The following is a 15,600-nucleotide window of genomic DNA, read 5'->3' on the forward strand; positions in this document are numbered from 1 at the left end:
TAATTATTCAATTAATAAATTCCATTAAATAAATAAGAAAAAAAAAGTACAAACAATTACAAGCAAAATAAAACATTTAAGTACACTAAATATAATTAAATAAAATGAAATATAACTAAATACAGTAATGAAAACTTAGCTTCGTTTTCTTCCACCATTATGCATTCGATTCCAACGGTAACCAAAATATATTATATCGTAACAGCAACTAACTCCCAAAAAACAACCACTGAAGTAGACTCGTATTCTGAGAAACAATTTAGCACTCAAAAACGTAGAAAAGGGGGGGGGGAGGAAACAAACTGTTCAACGATTAAAAATCACTTTCTTCTGCACAGCTCAAATTCACTGCCACATGCTCAAAAAAACATTGCCATCCATTACCCTCCAAGGGTTTACAATAATAGAAATACTTAAATGCAATGAAATAACATTTCTGGATAATAAAGTGAAGTAAAGTGCATTTTCTGTTTGATCTCATTTGTGGGCTGTTTTATATGCATGGTGGACAGCAGGACTTATATGAAAACATTGTTTCTCTCAACAACCAAAAATAAACATAAGGTGATAACAGTTAACACTGTAGAAAGATGATTGCTAATCTTCTACAGAAATATAGGTATAAACCTTACTTATTGGAGGTCAGCATTAAAAAGACAAAGACAATTAAAATAGGCAGAAACATTGAAAATATCAACTGCATTATGAATGGAGAACTTATACAACAAGTAAAACATTTCATCTACTTAGGCACGATTTTTAGTGAAGATGGTAAGTTAAATGTGGAAATGGACAACAGAATCAACAAGACTGGTATGGTAGGAAGTGAACTGAATAAATTTATATGGAATAAGAGAGAAATTAGACAAAACACTAAATTAGCTGTATACAAGACAGTGTTTAAACCAATTTTAACTTATGGATCTTAGAGCTGGGTCAGAAGTAAAACACTTGACCAAAGATTGGACACCGCAAATATGAGAGTCCTGAGAAAAATTAGGGGTGTGAACAGATGGCATCAATGGCAATATCATATTAAAAACGAGGATATTAGGAAAGAAGTTGATGTTGTTAGCATCGAGGAATGCATTAGCAGAGCTAATCTCAGGTGGTATGGTCACTTAAGCAGAATGGGAGAGGAAAGATTAGCAAAACAAGTGTTCTCTGCCAGGTTGGCAGGAAAAGGACCCAGAGGAAGACCAAGATATAGGTGGATTGATACAGTAAAAAGTGCCTTAGAAGACAGAAATATAAAGCCTGATAATATTGGAGTCTTGACATTTAACAGACTGATTTGGAAGAAAACTGCAGATAGGAAGTTAGTAATGATGTAAATTTTTCATGTAGTACTATCATATCCTGTACACACCCCCCTGAGGGTATATATATCAGGAATTTGATGATGATGATGATGACCTTACTTATTTCCAGTTCTGATATGGGTATACTAAATTTCAATGGTTTCTCAGGTGACTTCTTTTTTGTCTTTTTGTTGGGGGGAGGGAGGAGAGGAACATCATTATTATAAAGAAAAGGAAGAGAGAGAGAGAGAGAGAGAGAGGAGCAATCATCATCATCAATTTTCCGATGTACCCTCAAGGGGTGTTCAAGCTACTATGACAGCACTGCATGATTAAGTTTACATTATTATTAATGTCCTATCAACAATTTTCTTCCAAATTAGTCTATTACTTGACAGCACTCTAATATTGTTGTATTTACCATTTTGTTCTTCTAAGACACTTCTGACCAAATCAATCCAACTCTAGATCTTGGTCTTCCTCTGGGTCTCTTTCCTGACATTTTGGCATCAAAACACCTGTTTTGCTAACAGGTGTTTATATTATTATCAGCTTTTTCCTTTTCTTCAACTTTTCCCAAAACATTTCTATAGAGTTCTGAGATTCATTTCCTACTGTGCTGTTTTAAATCTGCAACAAGGACCACCTTTTCCTTTATATCAAATGCGTTCTCAAATGACTTTAAAAAATTCCACCACTTTTTTTCCTAAATAGAAACTTCTGAAGGACCACAAGCACAAATCAGTTTTACTGTTTAATTCCTCATTCTGAAATATGTCTATATTACTATACTAGAAATTATCCACCTATCAAGATGAGTTTGATGAACAAATAGGGTGAGAGTGAAATATATGTACAATCTTATTTAGCAACTGATCCATAACAAGGAGATGAAGTGAAAGGAATATTGTGAGAATAAGGATGAAAGGAGTTATGAAATATATAAAGAACAGGCTAGAAAAATTATGAATATTGTATGGAAAGCTAAACCAGAGTGTTAAAAAAAAAAAAAACTGGCTGTGAAGGTTAAGGTAATCTAAAATAATTTACCACTATTATTATCCTAAGACCTGATGGAGTCAGTGACTCATCTAGGTGGTCCCTTTGCTCATCATACTTTGCCTTAAACACATTCAAATTCTCTGCAGACACCACACTCTCAGGCAAGGCATTTCAATCATTCACAACTCCACATGCAAAAAATCTGCTTCTCACTCCCTTGTCGCCCTCTTTATACAGCTTCCAGGAATGACCTCTTATTCTGCCCTGATCTCCCACAATTTTATGAAAAACCTCTTCAACACTGAACCTATAACAACTTCTTACCAACTCGTACATCTCTATCATATCACCCCTCCTCTTCCTATCCACTAGACTGTAAATTGTACCATCTCATATTCTCCATTCAACATTCCAGAGATCAGAAACTATCTTAGTCAATCACCTCTGGACCTGTTCCAACATCTTCTCGTCCTTTTGAAAACCAGGTGATCAAATCTGTGCACAGTAGTCTATATGTGGCCTAAAATCAAGGCCCTATACAATAGAACAAGACTCTCCTTACTTCTACAAGTCAGTGTCCTCATCATTCCCAGAATTCATTGTGTTGTCTTCACAATTTTGCAATATGTTCTCTAAATTTTAGATCCTTATCTACCTTTACCCCAAGATCTCTTATTTCCTCCACCTCCAACAATATATCTCCACCAAGCATAAATTCTACATCCTATCTTTGTTTCCCAAATTTTAAAACCTTACATTTTGCAAGGATGAACTGGCATCCCCACTTTTGTGCCCATTCACTCAGTCTATTCAAGTCTTCTTGTAAGGCCAGAACATCTGCTCTACTCCTCATAGTTCATCCCAACTTTGCATCATCTGCAAACCACTGAATATCCCTATCTAATCTTCCCCAATATCATTAACATACAAGTTAAACAGCAATGGTTCTAAAACAGACCCCTGAGGCACACCACTAGTGACTTTTTTCTTCTGGGATATTGCTCCCCCATACATAATTTGCTGATACCTATCAGATAGCCAATCTCCAATCCAATGCACTAGTCTAATATCCAACCCCATTCGCTCTAGTTTGACTATCAACTTATCATGCAGTAATATATCAAATGTCTTTGAAAAATCAAAGTATATCCATCTCCTTTGTCCAATGAAGTCGTCACCTTATTGTAATAAGTAATCAGATTACTAAACGAAAGTGGATTACCAACCTCTGTAAAAATACGCTTTCATATTCCATACGATATAGTCTTCTGAGTCAAGCTGTTTACTCATCTGTTTTAGAAATACCATTTGTTCACATGAATTCTATCAATTGTCATTTACCATTCATTATTTCACAATTTTATGTAACCATAATCAACTTATGTTTTTTTTCTATTTACACCATTTATATATTGGCACAGATTTTAAATTCAATTTCAAATCAACAAAATTCAAAATTGTTTTTCCTCAACTTGAACTCTTATTACTGTTTTCTTACCATCCAAACTTCAAACAGCAGAACCAATAAGGCAAATGATCAACCTCATTAACTATGATCTCTCTCTTTCAAATTTTATATATATATATATATATATATATATATATATATATATAATAAGGATAATAGAAGAAAAGCCTAATTTGAAAGAGAGATCATAGTTAATGAGGGTTGATCATTTGCCTTATTGGTTCTGCTGTTTGAAGTTAGATGGTAACTGACGGTGTGTGTGTGTGTGTGTCAATGCAATGATTCAGTTATTCCACTGCTCATTAATACTCAGCTATAACTTACATCTTAATCATATCTACCTGACAGTAGCTCTTAAGGAAGATTGCTTAGGGATGCTAAACAATCATATAAGAGTCATATTCAGTGATTTCAATTTCAATTCAGTGATTTAAATTTCAATGAAATTTAAATAATTCAAGAAATTAACAAACAGGAAAATCAGTAATATTCATACCCTCCAAATAGAAAGAATCCAACTGCAACTCCTGCTACTAATGTTACTATGTGACGTATTTCACATGATACTCGTTTTGGGTGGAGAACTTTCCTATAGAATGTTGCCAGAATTAAACATGCCATTTGTGCAATCAAATAATTTACCTACAAAAGAATTTTAAAAATTTAAGAATATTTAATATGCAACTTTCAATTTAGTTTTTAAATCACTTTTTGAAAAGCAATTAATAAGTGAACTGGAAGATTTAAAAAAAAAAAGTTACATTTTTATCAAAGGAGACTATGGAATAACTTTAAAAAAGTGAAATTAACTATTAGAGGACTGAAGTGAGACAAGAGGCATAAGATAGGAAATTTTCTTCTTTGCACTGTTTGGTTCGAGTGGATGAAGACTGTCATAAATGTTGTTTGAAGAATTGTACTCTATTCCTGTATCTGACTGAATGGAAGCTATTTCTGCTTTTGGAGAAACTGATTAAAAATAAGAATATCAGTGACATTGATACTTTACTAGCCACTTGCATTCTGTCTGATATTATTCCATTACATACCACCATACAAATCTGTTAACCAAATTTACTATCCATGCCTGTCAAATCTACGCTATATGTTGCTATTGCATATCCACATTTGATAGTGCCACCACACTATTTTCTGTCATTCTCTATCAAATACTTTCACAAAATCTAGATACACCAGACTGCAACTGAAACTTGCATCCAATACCTTTGTTATCCTTTATAAAATACTAACAGGCATGTAATGTAAAATAAAACCATCCATGCTGAACTTTATAAATCTGATTCTGAGTGAATCTTGCATTTTCCTCTTCCTTTATAAACTTTTACTAACTCAGATTTGTACAAATAAAGCCTGGAGTTCTCAAAAACAATCTGATTTCTATCTCTGCAGCAACAGAGTCACAATAGTTTCTTTCAGTTCCTTGAAAATAAGCAGATTAAGCATCTTTTTGTAAAATATATATACGTAGTTGTCTAGAGAAATAATTTTATCACAATCTTTAAATAAATACACAACATAAAATTTAAGAAAATTTTTGAAATAAATTTTCTACAGGGGATCAGCTAGATTATCTATTAACTATGAAAGAATAGTAAGATTTAAATAAAATAAAATAAATAAAAGTATTATATTTATTTATTTATTTAGTGTATGGGTAAATATAAGAAATGAATGATCAAAACTATATACAGATTGGTAGTTCATTTAGGTCAGTTGATAGCACTGTTTGAGAGTAAGTGCAAGTTCCAGAGGCCCCCAGGGGAAGTGTCAACAGTGATATGATGTATAGTCTGCACAGCACCATACATGCAAAAGAGTGACTGTGAACTACTACAGAGATATAGTAAGTGAACACAGCAACTTTGTCCATTCCTAAATCTGTTTAGCTGGCTCCAAGATGTCAAGGTAGATTGAATCCCGGAGGTCGGACAGTTGGATCTGTGATCAGGTGTTTGTTCGTAATTCATTCCAGAATCTCCCCCACCAGTCCTGGGGATAATCATCCCATGTTTCTGGAGATAAGGCAGTGAGCTGAGGATGGAAGTAATGTGTACACTGTACATATTACATCCACTAAGATTCACGCAGCCCTTGTTCAAGGACTGAATGAATCCCAGAAGATCTAGCTGAAGGCTGCAGTTTGGATACATGAGTTTCTATTCTAAACTCTGCTGTTTTCTCTCTGGCAGTGGATTTACATTTTGTCAATGTGTCCCATTTGCAATAGTTCTTAGGAAGAAACCACCTTTCTTTGTTATATCCGCTCAAAAGGTGGCTGCAAATATCTAAATAGTTTGCCAGCTTATTTGTGTATGAGTGTCTGGAGAACTGCATGTACAAACTTTGTGGGTGTAAAGTCTGATATGTTGAGTCTTAAGTGGCAATTATTCATTTGCTATGCTCAAAAGCCTGTGGCCTGGCAGCTGTTTTGAACTGCTAGTTCCCATCAGAGACCAGGCAGAAACCTAAAGAGCAAAAGCTCTCTGTTTAATATCTTAGCAATCCTATGTCAGAAAGTTATATTCATCATAAGTGAACTCCTGGTAGATGAATTCCTTTATATGGAAATGGAAGACATGAGGATTGAGCTGATGAGGGGAAAGGGAAATATAATGAAGAATTGCTTCGTTATATTTCCAACATTAGTTAATGCAAGAAGAACAAAAGCAGAAGTGAGAGAAAGTCACAGGAGAATGGAAGTAGGAAGAAGCCACGAGTAGTAAAGTAGTGATACTGTGGAACAGTCTTCCTCCTGATGTATTTCCCAAGGAATACAACATACAGGCTTTTAAATCAAATAAACAAGTTTCTCCTCTCCCAACCCACATATGGTACTAACGTACTATAGGTTGAACAGCCAACCTCTCGTATATGGGCCCAACGTAAGAAAAAAAAAAAAAAGAAAGCACTATAAGAAGAGTGGGTAAAACTATAGAGAATGTAATATATATAGATTCAATGATTTGAAATGTGCAGAATAGAATGTTAGAGAAGTCCTTTCCTAGGAGAATGCCAAAAAATATAACTAAGGCAGTGAAGAGAGGTCAAAATAAAAATGCGATGAGAGTGTGGTCTATTAATTTTGGTTAAAAAAGTCGATAGACATGCTTCTGATTATGAAACAACAAATCATCCACATAGTGTAACCAAATAAGGCAGTGAAGAGGGGTCAAAATAAAAATGCGATGAGAGTGTGGTCTATTAATTTGGTTAAAAAAGTCGATAGACATGCTTCTGATTATGGAACAACAAATCATCCACATAGTGTAACCAAAAGGAAGATTGAGGTTGTTGTATTGAAGAGAAGAAGACATTTGGGTATGCTATGTGAATGATGCGATCATCATCTGGCCATACTCAGAAGCATCTCTAACCAAAGATCAAAATTAACCAAAATCAATAGCCTACACCCACACATCAAGTTTACCATGAAAAAAGAAAAGGCCTTCCACGACATCCTCCTTTCCAACATCTGTTTGCCATACCTACCTTCACAGGCCACTACCTACAACAAGATTCAGCCCATCGTCCATCTCAAAAAATAAGCATCTTCGAATCTTTGTTCAACAGAGCACATATTATCTGCTCCAATTCTCAAGCTCTTGAACAAGAACTAAATACCATACTAAACACCCTGCATCATACTACAGAATGGCTTCACTCAAAGAAGTTTAAGTGCATCCTGGCCATACAGGTTAAGTTTTCTTGGACTCCAAGAACCCTGAACCTGTATGGTGAGTCCATATTCCATACATTACAAGAATCTTGGAAGTGATTGCAAAGATCCTGAAAGGTTGATGAAGGAAAGAGACAGTTGTATGCTAGAGATGGGTTGCATCTGAACATGGAAGGACATAAGTAATTGAAGAAGTTACTGAACAAGTTGAAGTAATTGGGCAGGGAAACTAATATTGAAAAGGTTGAGTGTATGAGAGAGAAACTTTAGCACTGATTGTATATTTATTGATCCTTATTCACAGAATAAATTGCAGAAGAGAGGGGATAAAAATCGGCATGGGGACTACTGAAATTACTGACTTATATATCAGTTCTAAAGCCAGTACAAGATCTAGAGGGAATCTGCAATCTTCGTATACCAATGCAAGAAGCATTCGAAATAAGAGAGAAGAATTTTTGGCATTAGTCAGTGCAATCTCACCAAAAGTTGTAGGCATTAGTGAAACTTGGCTGTCAGTAGAAGATGTGGTCACTGGAATTGAATGTGATGGGTACAGTATTTTCAGGGAGGATAGAGAAGATAGAACAGGGGGAGGAGTACTACTGTTGATGATAGCTGATGTGTTGCAGCCAAAGAAAGTAGTATATCAAGATGATAGACATGTGAATGAGAATTCATTTGAGGCGGTCTGGTGCGAAATAGTGACCAATGCAACCAAATGTACAGTTGGATGCTGCTATAGGCCAGGGAGTATAGGGGGAGATATTGAATTCATGCATCAGCAAATTAGTGCAATGAATGCAGGTTTAGTGATTATTATGGGGGATTTTAATTAAGGTGATATCAATTGGAAGGAGGAAATATCACGTAGCAAAAAGGAAATGGAGCTCATACATCTTCTACGAGATAATTACTTGAAACAGCACATAACTGAAGGGACATGTGGTGAGAGAGTGTTGGACCTGGTTATTGGTTCAGAGGATATATGTATAAGTAAGGTGTCCTCGTTACCTCCAATTGGTGAAAGCGATCATGTGGTATTGACTTGGGAGGTTGCAAAATCTGTGGATTTTTCTGTTAAGAAGGGGAATATACGGAACTACAGGTTAGGCAATTATAACAAGCTTCAGAGTGAGCTTGCAGCCATCCCATGGCAGAACATATTGCAGGGGAAAGATGTTAGCAGTGCATGGGATAAAATCAGCGGGTATCTGAGGAAAGCAATATCAGATTGTGTCCCCATAGTCAGGAAGTCAAACAAGGCAGGCGTTAAATGGATGAGCAGTAGTATCAAGCTTGATCTACAAAAAAAAGAAAATGTTATGGAGAATTTAAAAGGAGAAAGGCAATCAGTATACCCATGAGCAGTACAAGGCTCAAGCTAGGAAGGTTACCAGCATAGTAAGAAAAGCTAAATCAGATTATGAGAAGACCTTAGCCAAAGAGATCAAGAGTAATCCCAAAGAGTTCTTCCGCTATGTGGCAAGTAAAAGGAAGAATGACTTCGGAAGGATAACTTTAGTGGGTGCTGATGGTACTGAGGTGACAAAATCAGATGTAATAGTCGAGTTACCAAGTGATCACTTTTCAAAAGTCTATCACCCAAGTGAGGATATCTCTGCACAATAACTAATGTGTGAGAATTGAAGCTAAGAAATCAGAGGTATTTAATATATTGCAAAATTTAAATGCAAACACTGCTGTAGGCTTAGATGGAATATCAGCTCGGGTGTTGCATGAATGTGCAAATGAATTGTCAACCCCTCTTACTTGGATATTTAATTCAAGTTTGAACTCTGGTATGGTCCCTAGGCAGTGGAAGTTAGGCAAAGTGGTTCCTTTGCATAAAGGTGGCTCTAAAACTGCGGTAGTTGATTACAGACCAATCACCATCTCAGAAGTAGTGGTAAAAGTATTGGAAAAGTTGGTTAAAGACAAAATTCAAGAATGGGTGGATCAGGAAAAGATACTCTATAGAGGCCAACATGGTTTTGTTAAAGGTAGATCCTGCCTTAGCAATCTATTAACTTTTCATAATAGAATGACATCTGAGTTGGACAAAGGAACTGGCTACACAGTGGTACTTCTGGATTTTGCCAAGGCTTTTGACAGGATACCCCATGGAACACTGTTACGCAAATTGGAGCAGATGGGAATGGATACTAGATTGGTGATATGGATAGGAGAATAGCTCAGGGAGAGATACCAGAAGGTAGTGTATGGAGGAGCAGAGTCCAGGATGAGGCAGGTGACCAGTGGTGTGCCTCAGGGCTCTCTGCTTGAGCCATTGTTGTTTAATTTGTTATATAAATGATATAGGAAATGGCTTACAGGGAGATATTCAGTTGTTTGCTGATGATGCAAAGTTGGGTAGCACAATAAAAAAGCAAGCTGATGTTGAACATTTGCAGGATGATTTAAATAAGCTGGTAGAATGGGCAAAAGGTAATGGATGTCAGTTCAATGTGGAAAAGTGTAAAGTCATGCACTTTGGGATTAAAAGATTACTAGCTGTGTACTACATTGATGGAACAGTACTCCAAGAGATTGATGAGGCTAGAGACTTAGGGGGTGTTGGTAGATAGGGAGATAAAGTTCAGAGGACACATTGCCAAGGTGTCCAAGATTGCACATAGGATTACTTGGTCGTTGAGGAACACACTGACAACCAGAGATAAAGAAGTTATTATTCTCCTTTATAAAGCGTTGATACTTCCACATTTGGATTACTGTGCTCAGGTATGGTCACCTGCACTCCTTGGAGTGCAGGTGACCAGAGGAGGCTGTGGAGAGGGTTCAGAGAAGAGTGACTAAGTTGGTAAGTGATGTAAAAAATGCTCCCTACATTGATAGATTGAGAGCTTGTGAATTGCAGAGATTGGCTGATAGGCAGAGAAGAGGGGTATGATAGAAACATTTAAATTAAACAAGCTCTGATCACAGCTTGCTCCACCTTTACCACGAGTTGCCTTGGTCTTGCACTACCTGTAGGATCAGCTAGTCTTGCATAAATTGCAGGCGCAAACTTGACATTTTATCTGTTTGCTTACTTGGGAAAAATGGAGTAAAAACCAGGTTTAAAATTGCTTGGTATCTTTAACATAACTATACCCAAGTTAAAAATACTTTCTACATTTATATCTCCTCCTGAGATTTTTATTTAATAAGGTTATAACACCTTATGGTAACTTGTTTTGGTAAAATACTTACAAGCTCTGCATTACTAAATCTTGGTATTTCTAGCTTGGCTCCCACTGATGAGACCTCAATAAAGGTCGAAACCGGTCTGGGTAGTGGCCCCTTGCCTTTAATACAAAACATCATACATCCCCTTCTTGGAGATGTGTTTTGGCATTAAGGGTAAATATTAAGATTAGTGATCAGAACTTGCTCCACCTTTACCACGAGTTGCCTTGGTCTTGCACTACCTGTAGGATCAGCTAGTCTTGCATAAATTGCAGGCGCAAACTTGACATTTGTCTGTTTGCTTACTTGGGAAAAATGGAGTAAAAACCAGGTTTAAAATTGCTTGGTATCTTTAACATGCCTCTACTCATACTTGAGATAAATAGAATGTTCAGTCGAAAACCACCTATAACATCCACCTTATATCAACAATAATAAACCTGAAAAATCTGGTCTTGCTCAGCATTTAGTGGACACTTATCACAATAGCCTCTGTTCCAATACGCTCCTTTTACATCAGTGCACATTTAAGTTTGAGCAGTTATTTAAAGAGAGTGCTGAAGGACTTCCACACTGCCCAAAATTATATCAGAATGCTGTCTACCCATTGCCAAGATTTGGGAGCGTCTCATCCTTATAAATAGCAATGGCAAGCAATAATGTGCTACTCCCCCCCCCCCCCATTTTTTAAATATAATGCTATGTCATTCAATCATTTTATTTTTTGAAATTTTGTTAATTTTTGTATTTTGAATCATTTCGGTTTTTAGCTTTAATTGTAATCTCATTTTATTTTGTAACTGCTCACATAGCATTCTGGCATGTGGCTCAGCTCTGTAAATAGGATTAACATTCTTTGTTCTAACTTCATCTTATGATTATGCACTGATTATAGCCTTTTAATTTCTAGCTAAAATATTTGCAATAATAAAAATTATCATTCTTTATTCTTGTGAATATCTGTGTCTAATAAGCAGACCTATTATTTGTGCTTGTCCCTCAGCTATACCTGAGAAAATATCAATGAATATTCTTCCTTGACTTCTAAAAAAATTAAAATTTCTAAAAAATTCCTCTTGACCCTTATTTCATCTTTAAGAGCAGGTTGTTCAATCTTTCAAAGAGTTGGCAAACATTTTCAAATGAGAAAACATTTCTGAAATCATTAATCGGTCTATGGATTAGTTCTGAACAAGAACTACTAAGGCAATAATGACAAGATTTACTTTGTTGCAAGTAAAAAAAATAAACATTTTTAAAGGCACATAGTCTAGCATATAGGATGCCATCCAGAGATGCTCGGTGGATACTCTGCTCCATCTGTCAGAAACCAACTACTTTAGTATAAAGTATAATAACAGGGTCAAGATCAATAAAAAACAGTGAAGTAGCCCTCATGAGTGCAACTTGTAAAAGATGTAAATAATCTTAATTCTCAGGCAATAACCTGCAATAAAAACTACTTAATTCTGGGAAAAAAACAGTAAAAGTTTTTCATTTTACTGACAAGATCCAAACCTAAAGACTATTTACTTAGCAGTCAAATGTAATTAGTAACTAAGCTATTTATTATCTAATCAACAAACCCAGGTAGGTCTATCTAATCTGAAAGTATGATGAAAGAACAATAAGACAGCTAAATGGTTACCTTATTTAGGATATAATTATAATAAAAAATAGTTTATGTGTTTAATATGTATTAAAAGTAATGTTTTTGGATGTCATAAAATGGTGTTACTGATAATCTATATCACTGCAAGCATTTGATGTTTTAAGTAATAGTTTATCTAGTTATTATTATTATATTAGTCTGTTAACATCATGGAAAGTCCAGTTATGTTTTCACAAAAGAATATCCATTTTTGTACAATATCTGTCATGCTTCATTTGACTTCAGTGGACTCCTAGCGAAAAGTCCACACACCCTTCTTAACTATTCTTACTTAATTTTCAGGGATGATCCTAGCTTCTCCCCAACTGGTCATACACTGAAAAATTTCCTCTATATCAATCCTATAAAACACTTTAAGTAACTTATATGTCTCAATCACATTTCCTCTCCCCACCATTTTTCCACCTATCAACCAATTGCTATAATCCACAAACCTTCAGTCTATCCTCATGTGAAGCATACCATAGATCTGTCACTCTTGTCACTCACCTTTAGGTCCTTTCCACATCTTCAGATTGTCAATAGTCGATCGATGGGACATTACCAAGGCCTTATAAAGAAATACCTTCTTATTTCTGCTCGTCAGTGTGTTCTTCAATAACCAGATATCGTCGTGAAGCAGTGCTATGGCACTGGAGCAATTGCCAAAGGCAGCGGTCTCAGAGGGTACCAGTGACAAGATATTTTACCACACTAAGAAAAACAGCACATAGCTACGCATCTGGTCAGCAGCAAAAACCTAGCTATGCTGCTGACCAGATCATCCTATGCATTATTTTAGCTACTTCTGCAATATGACCTCTGAAACTTAAGAGCCCACTAGTATCCCCCAAATCTTTAGCCTCATTAATTTTTTGCAGCCCAATTTGATCAACATAATACACAGCTAGCAATATTTTCATCTCAAAATGCATAACTTGACACTTTGTTGCATTAAACTGACAGCTATTCTTCTTTGCCTGTACTATATAAATCATCCTGCAAGATCATCTCTACATCATCCTTATTAACTATTGCTCTACTCAGTTGTACATCAGTAAATAACTGACTATTTTCCCTCAGATCATATCCAGTATCATTAATGTACAAGTTAAATAACAGTGGCCTGAGTACAGAACCCTGTGGAACACTACTAGTTAATGAATCTTCTCCTAGACTCTAATCCTCCATAAATTACTCTCTGATGTCTATCTATTAGCCACCCTATTATCAATGCCACGAGCTTCATATCCAAACCAATTTGCTTTATGTAAGAGTTCCATGCAGTATCGTGTCAAATGCTTCTGCAATGTTCAGCAATATTATTATTACATGGGCAACTTTATGGAGTCCTTTGACTCATTGAGTATCATCTTGCAGTTATTCTCCTTATACAATTCAGCTATTACTTTATATAAAAAAATGAGTAAATTACTGATGCATGACCTACCCTTCACAAAACCATTCTGCCCTCCATACAGTATCCTGTTCCTATCCACCCCATTCCTCATTTCTGTCTTTAATCAACTTCTCCAATACCTTGGCCACTAGGTATTGGAGAAGATGCTGATCGGTAGATAATTTGCTACTTCTGTCTTGGAGCCTCCTTTATGCAATGGAAACTATTTCCGTTATGCTGTTAGGATATATGTGACTCCTAGGCTTAGATACAATTTTGCTGCCCTCCGAACTTGCCACTTCTAGACATTGCCTTAGTTGCTTAGTGGGTTACAATGGCCCTGCTGATATCCATAACTATATGTATTCACATAGGATTAATATTCTATACATCTCTGCTACAATTACCTCTACTTCAACATCAACTCTATGTCACATCTATTACTGCAATATCTTCATCTAGATGATACACTGTTGCAAAATGATCACTCAATAATTCAACTACTTCATCTGCTTCAGTCCCTTTGACTATCAGAATTACAATATCAACATTACAAAACGTGGTAGAATAATTCATCAAAATTATTCTACCACGGCCATTCTTTCTTTTACTTATTACACACCCAAAGAGCTCTTTCGGATTATCCTTGCTTTCATCAGCTAATTTCCTCTTGTACCCTGATTTTTGCCTTCCTTACCATTTGGCCACCCTTCCGGCTTGTGCTTTATATTGCTCAAGAGCTTGTTGATTGCCTTTGTCTTTAAATTCACTCCACAAGCTTCTCTCTTTCTCTTTTTACAACTCCTGTTTAATGATGCTATTCGTCCATTTAATTCCTATTTATTTATTCTCCTGACTTTAGGTGTGCAGTCTGGTACTCCTTCTTACACCCTTCTCCCCTAGTGATCATTCCCAAGGATTACTAATCCTTCCCCTGCGGTTTACCAGCCTATGGCACCACACACCAGGCAGCCTACTGAGTTTATCAAATATTCTTTAAATCTGATAGAAAACTATATAAAAATTGATTAACAGCATTCGGTATAAATACGTATCAAAGCATAAAAATATTTCGGTGATTGTATTTTCTACTATTAGGAAATATCGTAACTTACTATTAATATTTATAAACGAGCGTCCAGAAAGCTTATTTTGCATATTCAACAGAGAAAAATATATTCGTGAAATACGATATTATTAAAGTTTGGAAATGCATAGTTGTCTTAGGTGTGTACGTAAACTTGCTGCACGTTAATAATTGTATAGTAATATTATTAAAATATTGTAATCATAAGTAGAACAAAACATAGCAACAAAGTTATTAAATCCTGTTTTTAAAAGTAAGGTAATGAACATTACGATAACGTATTGGTTTCTACTTCGGATCCCTTTTCAGATATATTTTAAAAAATTACACAATTTTCATATATCAATGATATATAACTACCAAAACAGATTACATTAAATTTTTATTTAGTTTTGAAAGTTTGCAAGCTTTTAAAAAGTAAAACACACTAGAATGAAACGCAACAAGTCGCGGTACGCGTGTTACGGTAACACAATATTTGAGATTCTACATAATGACATATTGCGTTATTTATTGTGAAGTTTATGATATACTAATAACTGCTCACCTGATCAATAGGAAGTCCAATAAAATCAGCAAATCGCTGAAACGTCCGCGCCCCGGCGTATACACCCCGTTCAGGAGACGCCATGATGCCAAAACAGAGAAATGAAGTTAGGCCAGAGTTTCACGTGCTTCACTGACAGCAAGTAGAGCGTCTTGCACTTCCTGAATGGAGAGCCAGAGTGACGCATGGAAGCTGGGAGGGAGGAAAAACAAGTTAATCCTCTCGGGAAGTATAAGTTTTTAATTTAACAACTGTTGAA

General features: G+C 35.8%; 1 protein-coding gene across 4 annotated transcripts in view; it reads right to left on the reverse strand.

The window, feature by feature from the left end:
• The window catches only part of LOC150106921 (lysophospholipid acyltransferase 6-like), a 219,177-nt gene that overhangs the window by 167,734 nt on the left and 35,843 nt on the right, over window positions 1-15,600 (reverse strand). For 3 of the 4 annotated variants that reach the window (XM_090393380.1, XM_090393378.1, XM_090393379.1), the window contains 2 exons: window positions 15,342-15,533; window positions 4,268-4,413 (listed from right to left, as the gene is read on the reverse strand). In XM_090393380.1, coding sequence (XP_090249506.1) covers window positions 4,268-4,413; window positions 15,342-15,425 — 230 coding nt within the window. In that variant the 5' untranslated portion in view covers window positions 15,426-15,533. The remainder of the gene's footprint in view (window positions 1-4,267; window positions 4,414-15,341; window positions 15,534-15,600) is intronic. The other variant, XM_090393381.1, reaches the window with a different exon arrangement.

The sequence above is a fragment of the Typopeltis vanoorti genome, chromosome 5, assembly GCF_054136105.1.
Source record: "Typopeltis vanoorti isolate ZY-2024b chromosome 5, IOZ_Tvanoo_1.0, whole genome shotgun sequence".
Lineage (NCBI taxonomy): Eukaryota > Metazoa > Arthropoda > Arachnida > Uropygi > Thelyphonidae > Typopeltis > Typopeltis vanoorti.